This window comes from Phaethon aethereus, assembly GCF_964289735.1.
Source record: "Phaethon aethereus genome assembly, chromosome: 9".
In the NCBI taxonomy this organism is placed as follows: Eukaryota; Metazoa; Chordata; class Aves; order Phaethontiformes; family Phaethontidae; genus Phaethon; species Phaethon aethereus.
In genome coordinates this window covers 16,227,663-16,238,462 of record NC_138585.1, presented here as the reverse complement: position 1 = coordinate 16,238,462, position 10,800 = coordinate 16,227,663, and the positions used below count along the sequence as shown (strand labels likewise).

The 10,800-nt window shown below is 50.3% G+C and overlaps 1 protein-coding gene across 1 annotated transcript; it reads right to left on the bottom strand.

Moving 5' to 3' along the window:
- Nucleotides 1-593: 593 nt before the first annotated feature.
- On the bottom strand, nt 594-10,348 carry CLDN1 (claudin 1; the record flags this gene model as incomplete). Its single annotated transcript, XM_082003556.1, has 4 exons — nt 594-756; nt 1,256-1,340; nt 1,791-1,955; nt 10,126-10,348. The coding sequence occupies 4 exons, from the start codon at nt 10,346-10,348 to the stop codon at nt 594-596; spliced, it is 636 nt and encodes a 211-aa protein (XP_081859682.1).
- Nucleotides 10,349-10,800: the final 452 nt, after the last annotated feature.

Sequence of the window (10,800 nt, the reverse complement as noted above, 5' to 3'; positions counted from 1 at the left end):
CACAGCAATTTAATTGTGTCTGATCCTTTGTCACGCCAATCTGCACAGAAAAGGGGGTGCTGAAGATGATACCAATAAGACAGTACAAGAGCATTTTAGATCTCTTCAAACATTCCTACATGTCTTTTCCCTAAAATTATGTTTTCCCCTTAAGCTATTGGTTTCATCACTTTGTATATAATATATGTTCCTTTAATTTCTACACTCACCACACTGGGCTCTAACTTAATGGGATATGGGACTGAATTTTTACCATCTATTTTTTTAAAAAACAGCTAAAAAAAGCACCAACATCCATCTAAAAAACAGTATCATTTTTCCCTTTTACTCCCAAATACTAAACTTAACCCAAACTTGGAGGTTTCATCTTTCCCGTGGCAATACCTATGAACCTAGGCTAGCCTTCCTCCATGGGCTGGGAGAGAAAGGAGAAGTTATGTCCAGTAGCAAAGAGGATTACAAAAATAGACACATTTTTGGGAGAAGAGGAAGGCTGAACCTAGAGTCTGAACTCTGCTCAGGACAGTGGCATTGTAGTGTCCTCTCCAAAATGCTTTCACTACCAGTGCTGGCGGCTCCTCTTCTTTGTTTCATTATACGTAATCCTTCCCTGTGGAGGGGGCATTTTTTGGATAGCCTCGGGTGGGTGGATACGAAGTTTCTCTCCGTGGACAGGAGCAGCAGAGGAAGGCTCCCCCCAGCATGGCCAGAGAAGCAGCTGCCCAGCCTATGAAGAGAGCTGATCCAAACTCAAATCTGGAGGAGAAAGGAGGAAGAAAGTGAATACTACAAGTCATGCCTCTGGATTACAATGTTAGCATGCTCATACAAAGCAGAAGGGAGCTGAGATTGGGATGGAAGGACCTTCCCGCAAGGCAGCGGTTTGGAGCAGCCTGTGACTCAGCTGACCCTCAAAGCCCAGACCTTCATACACTGGGTTAGTCCAGTCTGTCAATCTCCTCCTACACAAGCTGCAGCAGGGCCAAGCTCTGTGCAAGCCAGGCCTTAAGCATTTAGTAGAGGAAGAACACAGAAGTCATAGCAGTTCGGGCTCTGGCAGTGATGCTGCCTTAAAACAAAGTCAAGACTTCCAAGCCACATGGATGATGAGATCTAGTCCCTAATGCTTTCTGCAGTTTGAAGCCAACCCAGCTAGCTCAAGAAATTCCCTCGTTTTGAGCCACTGCTACTCAAAACTAAGCCCTGTGAGCGTGTGTCATGCTATACTATCGTGTTGTATCAAATGGGCGAGTACCTGGTGTTGACAGGGGTGAAAGGGTCATAAAAGGCCCGAGCCACTCTGTTGCCGTACCATGATGTGGCCACCAGTGCTGCCAAACCTGCGCATGAAGGGAAGAATGTCAAGACTTAATAAGAAAAAACAATCAACAAAATCACTGCAAAAATAAGTATGTAGCAGAACCAGCATCTGGAGTGATGCTGAGCTGTTACTTAGTGCTGGTTGGGAGAGAAATTAAGAAGGGATTTGAGGTCACGCACAGTCCAAAAGCAGGACTGCTGACAGCCCTTCACTGAAGTAGGGTGCACAGGTCAAACCCAGCTCTGCTAATAGAGATGGAAGGCATGCAGCCCATATAGAAAGTATAATGCTAGTGCCAAGAGAGCCATTTGATGCGTCCAACTGGTACAGCAGCTGCTGGCTAAGTCCGCTAGGGAAATCTCAGCCCAAAATGCTCTTGGAGCAATGACAGCAAGCCCTCCCTGATCCTCTCACATCCTATGTGGGATAAATGCAGTTTCAACACTAAACACATCTGTCTGTTACCAACCTGCAATGATGAAGATCACCCCACCGAAGACAGCCATCCGCATCTTCTTCACCTGGTCATCCTCCATGCACTTCATGCATTTCATGCCAGTCACAGCTACAAATACAGCGACAAGGCCCAGGAGTATTGCAGCCACCATCAAAGCCCGAGTGGCCTGCAGACTGCCTAGAAGACATTAGAATTTGAGTTACCACAAAGAAAAGTCAAGATACAAATAGAAATTCAGATTACTGGGCTCAATAACCATGTGTCAAAATACTCTGCTCCCTATTACACAGGATACAACCGAGCAAGACATTCCTTTTTAGCTTTAAGCTCCCAGACACTGTCATGCATGAGGATCAGAGGACTCTCAGCCTCTTCTAATATGCATGGCAAACAAGGGCATGCAGCTTTTTGCAGGAAACGACCTGGGAATTGCCCTCAGACATCTTTTGTTCCTTGATCATTTGAATCCCCATTGGAAGGGCATATCTGTTTATCAAAAGAAGTATTCAGATTTAGGCTCTACCTTGACAAAGCACTTAGGCACATGTTTTAATACGAATAGTGCCATACATACGAATAGTCCCACAGCAGACAGCAAGGCTCCTTTACTGCTCAACACTTCCAAAACCTGTCTTTTATACAAATACCTCCATGCTGATTTAGACATTTTCTGTGCAAAGCCCTCAGTTTGAGTCCCAGAGGGTACAAAAATACAACTGCAACAGAAACAGGATTTTCCCAGCCAAGTGAAAAATAGTTGTTTTTTCCCCTACCTAAAATATTTAGCTTATTAGACTCAAAGATGTTCAAATGTTTTAAGAGCCTCTCGTGCTTTTGAAGATTTGGAGCATGGGGTGATGCCTCCATGTAAGGGTTGTATTTGCCTGGGTTTTCAGACAGACTCAATGTATTTTATCCAAGATTTGGTTTTATATGGAGTCATCTGGAGGCATAGACACACTAAGTCTATGTATGCAAGCTACCAAATTCAGATTTTCTTGATACCAAAGGAGAAAATAATGATATAAATTAAGTCATTACTAAAAAAACTCAGGTGACAAAACACATGAAGAGCAGTGAAATAAGAGCCTGAGCTTTATTTCTAGGCAAATCAGGTTTGTTTGAACAGCATGGATTTTTAATACATAGTCCTGTTACGATCTGGGAACAAACAGGGCTGTTAATGAAAGGAACAAGCTCCCAGGAGCATGCTGAACCAAGGCAGAGCATCCCCTGACACAGAAGGCTATCTAGCAGTGACACACGTACAGTTTTAGCAAAGTATCACCGGAATCTGTTCCCAAGTCTGGTGCTCACCCCTCAGAAAGCACGCTGACTGCCTTCTGCTCAAGCTCTGCAAAGTACTTCAAGCTCAGACAACTACAGCTGCAAGACCTCAGCCTACAACAGAGCACCTGCAAACTCATCGGTTTGGTGAGCCCAGCAGAGTCTGGGCTCCAACAGGCTCCTGGGCTCAACCTGAAACACGGACAGGAGTTCAGATCCGATACCTGCCAGGAGGGTAGCCCAGCTGCACACCTACCCTCTGCAGCCTCTTCGCTACGCTTTGCCCCGTGGCATTGCTTGCGCAGGAAAATTCTTGTGACCCCCAGCAACAACAGGCTGTATCAGGCTCTAGTTCTGCTTTAAAACAGATCTGGATCTGCCTCTACACACACCACCTTATTGTTCTGTAACTAGATTATGAAACCAGTTAAAAACAATACAGGAAAAAGGCAATATTCAGAGCGATAATAGGCAGTGACACTTTTGTAAGAAGAATCTTGGCTTTCTTGGAAAAAAAAAAATCCCACAATCAGCTTGGTTAAATGTCATGTCTCACGTCCTTCAAAGGGGAAGAGTGACACACCTCTGCACCACCCAGGTGTTAAACAAAACCCATCTGCTGCATTGATTACAGAAACCCATTTACAAAGCCATTTATCACTTTAGCATAACAGCAGTATCCAAACACATTTTTAATAGATTGATCTCCAGAGGCTACACTCGAAAGACTTCAGCTGACAGGTTACCTACCACCCAGGCAACCGATTCAGCCGCCATACATTTGAAGTTAAATTGTGCATTACAGCAGCAGCTCTGGAGAGGCCAACGGCTGAACACACTAGTTCATACTTCGTGTGGGAAAGGACATTTTCTGCAGAGGTACCCAATCCGTTTCATCAAGTCTACAGTAAGCTGGGCTTAGTCTTGCCGCAGAAGAAATTACTCTTTAAGAGACAGTTTTGAAAGAGTTCTTTCATGAAGCTGAACAGCTGAAATGTTATCTCAAACAACTAGAAAACTAGTTATGAGGGTGGGAAGAGACCTCGCACCTTCAAACACAGGACACTAAGGGACAAACACAGCAAGATGCTTGAAAAAGTTTCTATGACCTCAGAAGACCTAGCCATGAAGCCTGCTAAAAATCTTAAGATGTACAAGTATTAAATGGATGCACGCCACGACAGCTTTGCAGAAGCCGCTGAACAAAAAGCGGCACTGTGAGCATTTCCCAGGGCCGCCCGCTCTCAGCGGCAGACCCTGAAGGGGCATCTCCTGGCGTCCTCACCCCTCATTCGCGGCTCCGTGGCAGAACAGGACAGAGGCATTTCAGAAACTTGCAGTAGGACAGAAAAACAGGTTGGAGCATTCGCAGAACAGATTGTTCCTTTAGCCCAAGAAGTTGTAATGGGACACGACTGTATTAGCCAGCCACCCTCCCGCCGCCCGGCCGCGTGCGCTCACAGCATGCGCTGGGAGACGGCGCTTTTGTCTTCCTACCGCTTCTGCGACGCGTGCGGTACATTGGCTGCAGTTAATCATCGTACAAGCTATTAGTTATGATGTACACATTAATGACCGCGTTGTCAGTGGAAGCTGCACACCCAGAGGCTGAGAAAGCTAGTTTAATACTAGTTCTGGTCTTCACATGGGCCTTTCCAGCTGCTTTAAAAATCCCAAATGATACGATACTGTTTCAACCTGCTAAACAGGACTGGCTACCAACAACAAGAAGAAGTATTCTACAGCAATTTAACTTTACAAATTCTATCATATTAGAGAGAAACCGTATTTCCCCCACACCCCTCGTTGCTGCAACTGTCTCACCAAGAGGCACAGGTAGCGCAATGCTTGTAGCCTCCCACGCCATGCGCCACGGCTGCTGGAAAGCCCAGGCGGTCTCAGCAGCCCTTGGGGAAAAAACAGTCCTGCACAAGGCAAGACAAACTGGCCTGGCACCCAACAACAGCTGTCGGATGGCAACAGTATTTTGTCAATATAAACCACTATTTACTTGGAAGCCAAGCCTTTTTATTGCTGGTTAGTAATTAGAGACCTGGCCTGAAAAGCCTAGCAGCAAGAAAGCAGCAAGTACTGAAGAAAAGAGGCTTAAAACTACTGAGAGTGGTTAATAACAAACGAGAATTCTGCAAGCCATAAAATACTGTGTAAGTCCACAAAAGTTATATAGCAGCTTACACCTGTTCCACATAATGAAACCCACTTTTTTTAAGACATGCGAACAAACACCTCTAACTTATTGTTAGTGGGTTTGGACACAAACTACATGATGCAGTTTATCTGAAGCCTATGTAAGACTTTTTCCTTCCCACAACTATCATTACCTGACACAGAAGTAATTGCTGGAAACTGCTTAGTTATTAAAAAAAAAGGACTTCAGCATATGTTTGAGGTTCTTTTTCTGTCATCACGTTTCCTTATTCTGTTTATATCATCTACATCATAGAAAAGCTGTTGGGAAAGTGTCGTGGGATTTTTGTAATGCCTGTTTGTAATGTAAAATTGCTGTAATGGCTCTGTGCACAGATTATTTTCTGATAGGGATGCTCACGGACTGCCTCATTTGTATTTAAATTATGAACTTTTTCTTCCCTTCCCATGGGCCTCCATGCAACCAAGTGATGACAGAATACAGGTGAAACAGATGCTGTATAGCTCCTTCTAATCTCCACAAGGGAAGTTCCCCAGGAGTTGCAAGCAACCCTGTAGTGCAGGAGGCATGTCACGCCATCCACCTCCAAGAGAAGTCAGCAGCCTTCAAAGCCTTCCTGGGGTTTCATGAAAGCTGAGTCTCCTGGAAGGAGTGGGATTGGAGATCCTGCTGTTCTGCCCTGCCAGCACATGAAAGTTGTGCAGCAGGCAAGGGAACGAGGATCTGAGCAAGCAATAACAGTGTCAGAGGTAGCCAAACATCTCATACATTGCAGTCATTCTGGCTGGACCCAAAAGCCTGCTGATGGCTTGGAGGCTTTCAACCCCCTTACCAGCCCCTGCAAACCCACCACCAGCAGATATTCCACTCTGGACTCCTTCAAAGCACCTCCCCACAAGTCTAGAAGACTGTGCAGAGGAATCCGGGCAAGACACAGACTCAGACTGGGTCATGTTTCTTGTCTAAATAGGAAGGCTAGGAAGTCCTCACTGCAATGTCCAGTGCAAAAGAGGCAAGTTCAGTAGGTGACAGTGGCCTTGTACTCTGCCTACCCCAAAGCAAATAAGGTTCAATGCCCTCCTGCAGTCACTCAAACAGCAGAGAAAGCTTGCTGGTAAGACAGGCAACACACTACCACCATTTCCAGATTCCTGGTCAGAAGAGGCCTGGGCAGCCTGTTTTCCCACGAAGCCTGGAAATTCCCTTACCAAGAGATTTAGTAACACATAGTAACACTTGCTACTAAAGCTGCTTAGAAGCTGCTTGTAGAGCAATAAAGCCAGTGTATTGCAACAGACTCCCATCGCCTCTTGCAGACACAACATGGCACCATACAGGAACAGCCTTGGTGGCATTCCAAGTAACCCTCTACCTTCTCAAAGCACAGCACAAGTGAGACTTATCACTCGATCATGATTTTTCATGAGGAAGAAACAGGGATTGAGAAACACGGGAGCAAATTAACCCTTAACCCACATGAAAGCACAGATACCAGCAGGTTCTACCTGCTTACTCCAGATCTTTAGATGGAGAGGTGACAAACTATTTGGACACATATGTCCCTCATGCGATAGCTTTGCCCCTCCCTGGGCCACCCTCCCAAATGCCCCCACCATCATGGCAGAGCAGCAGTAACCTGAGCATGAACCCTTCCTCCTCCCCCTGCCCCTTCCCCAGCTCCTGGAACAGGCTCAGCCAGGGAGGTGAAGATGTAGGAGGGAAGATTTCACATTTCAGTGGTGCTGTTGGACCCAGAGGGCATCCAAACCCTTGTTTATTTTCTGGGCTAGGGCACAAAGGCTCATTGTGGATGTACTAGGTTTGGTGATGAAGTGGGTGATGAGTCTCAGCTTGTCTCAAGCACAGAACCTCTCCCAGCAAAACCAATCAGGGTGATGAGTATCTTTGGCTAAAACAGCCTAGACAGAACCCAGAACGACCTCTGCTCTGAATGGGAGAGTGTGGTTAGGTGGTGCTGAAAGCTTCCAGAGACAGGTACCAGGAGCCCTTCTCCCCACTGAGACCATCCCCCTAAGACCCCGGAGGAGCACAAAGCTCAGCTAAGCTCCATGGAAGATGCTGGAGGGCTACAAGAACAATGCTGAGGCTGTGCAACAAAGCCTTGTTGCAAGGGTGGCTTTTGTTGCCTCTATGTCCGCATGTGGCCACGCACTGCTTTTCACGTAAGCCAGCAAAACGCAGCCTTTCTATTGCCTGAATAGGAGCACTGACATAAGCCCTCAGCTGAACGCAGCTGCGGGAGAAGTGCCAGCATGGGTGCACTCCAGCAGCGTGGCCACACGGGAAGCTGGAGGCCCCTCAGTTGGCTAACGGTGCTTATCAGCTTGTGCCAACCCCACCTCTAACATGCAGCATCAGTCCAAGCAGCCACACACTGACACATCTAGAGGGATGGCAGTACCTACCAGATACACAAAAGATCGCTGGCAAATCTTTCCAGCATTCCCACAACCATGAATTACTGCAGGTGTGAGGAGACTCAGTCCTTTCTACGGGGACAAAGTAATTACAGATCTGAGCTTCTCCCATCAGTGCACGAGGCTCTGACATGTGACTTGGAGCATCCAGGGCATGTGAAGCTCTGGCAGGAAAGCGTGGCCAGGCAGAAGTTTCTCTGCCCACATAGCTGTACTACCTTCACCATGACAGAAGTGAATGCAGTAAGGGCGCTCTTACTGCACAGTTGCACCTGTCCCAGGGTGTGGCTGTTGAATTGGGTATAAATGCGGTTTTTTTTCACACCTCCACCCAAAACAGCACTGCTGGTCCCTGCCCAAGCCTATGTGGCTGCAAGACCTTGAAGGAAGACCAGGCAGGAGAAACAGCAGATAAGGCATATGTCCCTAGGTATGATCTGCTTTCAAGCAGGAGAGGCCCAACCTTAGCAAGCTGGGGTAGAAAAGGAAAAGGAGTCCCTTAGCCAGCCCTCACTGACTTTCCCAATGAGGAGAGCTTCCTCTGTGATCTCCCATATTTCTGGGGCTTCCTGGGAATTTTCAGGCGTGCCCTGCAGGGCCAGGGGCTCAGTTGTGGCCTTTTATCATCTGACAAGCTCAGCCTCGGTCCCTGGCACCTCACACCTCCCTGCCCCGTAGTCCTGGAAGAGAAGAGCCCTTATTGTTTGCAGGACAAAGGTGAGGGGAGCAGCTGGTTTTCAGCACTCAGCCATGAATGGGGCAGGTCTGGAGGTCCTGGGGCAGGTTTTTAGGATTCCGTTCAAGCCAGGCTCCGCGTCCGATTCCGCAGGCAGGTCTCATTTACAGCACAATGGGCTGCAGCCACACAGTCCCCGAGGCAAGTTTACCTTTCGCCACCCATCCAGGGGGTGGCTGGAGATTCCTCAAGCCCCGCAGGCATCTTCCCCCCCCCCCAAAGTGGGAGATAAGAGGCTTGAAGCTGAGCTTATACATAATTACTACTCAAGCCACTCCGGACTGTGTGCTTAGCACTAACAGGGTGCAGGGCTGTGGATAATCAGGGCTGGGCTAAGTGGGTGCACCGCACTCCTGAAGGGAGTAATTTGCGCCTCTACCAGCTGCAGGGTCCACGGGTGTTCGGGGCAAGGGAGCAGGACTGACTGATGTGGGCTAGCGATGAAGGTGGGGCCTGGGGTGTCCGGCTTCACTGCGTGACACATAGGAAGGGTTGGTGGCAATCTAACTCGGGGACGCTCCCCATGGTCCTCGGTTTATGCGAAACTGCCTGCTCATTCCTTTGGGAAAGAGAAGGTGACCAAGGTGGTAATTATTATTTTATTAATTAGAGAGGGAGAAGAATGAAGGTGTTTCAAGACACTACTGGACTCAGGATGAGAGAGTTATGAGAAAGGATTTTTTTTTCTTTTTTTTTTACCCCCTTTAGGTGTCAGCATAAGTTACATTATATGCTCCAGCCCTCTAGAAACAGTCCTCACTGGGGCTCCAGCTCGGCGTGACCACCCCGAGGAACACCTCAGCAAGCCGGGCTGCAGTTCCTGCGTGCACCAGATAGCTTCGCCGTCGCAGGATACGAGACCTTAGAGACTACCTTGATAGACTGGTCTGACTAAAAACTGCAGGCAGGACTACCTGGGCTAGAGTCCAGCTCACCTGCCAGCCCTTTGCTTAAAAGCCCCACGGGAGCAGCAATGACTTTCCCTGAGAACAAAAGGCCTAAACAGTCAAACGCAAAAAGAAAAGAATCCGTGCTCGAAAAGACCGCTTCAGCACCGCTGATGAACTCCGCTTCGCTTGAGCCATGCCCCAGCGAAGGCAGCCCCTCTCTGAACCTCTACGGCCAAAAGCTCTTGTTCGCAATCACGGCGCTTTCCCAAACACACGTGGAGGATCGCACCCTTCGCCCTCCCGCGACATTTTCTGAGGGAACGGGCAGCTGGCGTGCGGGGAGGGGGCTGCGGGACGGCTCCGGCTCCTTCCCCCGGGTATTGCCCCCCCCAGCTCCCCGACCCGGGATGCGCTTCAGCAGGTGCCGCAGAGCCCCGAAGTGTTGTCACCGGGGGAGTCACTCTCAGCCCCGGCGGGGAGACCCACCGGGGGAACCCCAAGAGACACGCACCCAAGCCCCGACGTGATGAGGTGCCACCAAAGAGATGGGGACCCCGAGCCCTGCACTTTCAACCCCGAAGGGACAGGCGGCGTAGCTCCAACGGGACAGAAGCCTCGAGACCCGACAGCACCGGCACCCGCAGCGGGACAGGCACCCCCAGGCCCAGTATTTCAGCCCGAGCCCCGACACGACCGGCACCGGCGCGGGGGTAAATGATCCTACGGGACTGGTATCCTCAGCCCCGACCGGCGAGGCACTGGCGGGGAGGCCAGGGCCCCGACGGGACGGGCACCACAACACCCGCAGCCCCCAGCCTCGACTTACTCTCCAGCTTAAGCAGCGAGTCGTACACCTTGCACTGGATCTGTCCCGTGCTCTGCATGGCGCACGACATCCAGAGCCCCTCGTAGAGCGCCTGGGCCGTGACGATGTTGTCCCCCGCGTAGGATGCCATCTTCCACTGGGGCATGGCGGTGCTGATGATGATGCCGATCCAGCCCAGGAAGGCCAGCACGAAGCCCAGGAGCTGCAGTCCCCCGCTGGCCATGTCTGCGCGGAGCCGGGCCGGGGGGAGGGCTGCTCCGCGCCGGCGGAGGGTCGCTGCGAGGGGAGCGAGAGAGCACAAGCAGCTCCGCGCACCGCACTGCCGCCCGCGCGTCGCCCCGCGCAGCTTTTAAAGCCGCGCGAAGCGCGCCCCCTGGCGGCCGCGGCCCCGCCCCGCCCCGAGGGGTTTTCCGCGGTGGGATGCGGCCCCCCTCGCACTCTCCCCCCCTCCCGCCTTTCTCCGCGGTGAAGCCGGAGGAGCGGCCCTAGCTGCTGCTGGTGTCGTGTGTGTGTGTGTCCGTCCCCCCGGCATTCTTCCCTGGAGTGCAGCGTCGGGGGCGATGTCGTCACCCCCGGGCTGAGGGGGGGCACCAAAATGCCCTCCCGGGGGTGACCTTCTCCTTCAAGGTTTCGCCCCGACCCACAGCCCCTGGGGATCACCCTTCCCCTCGCTGC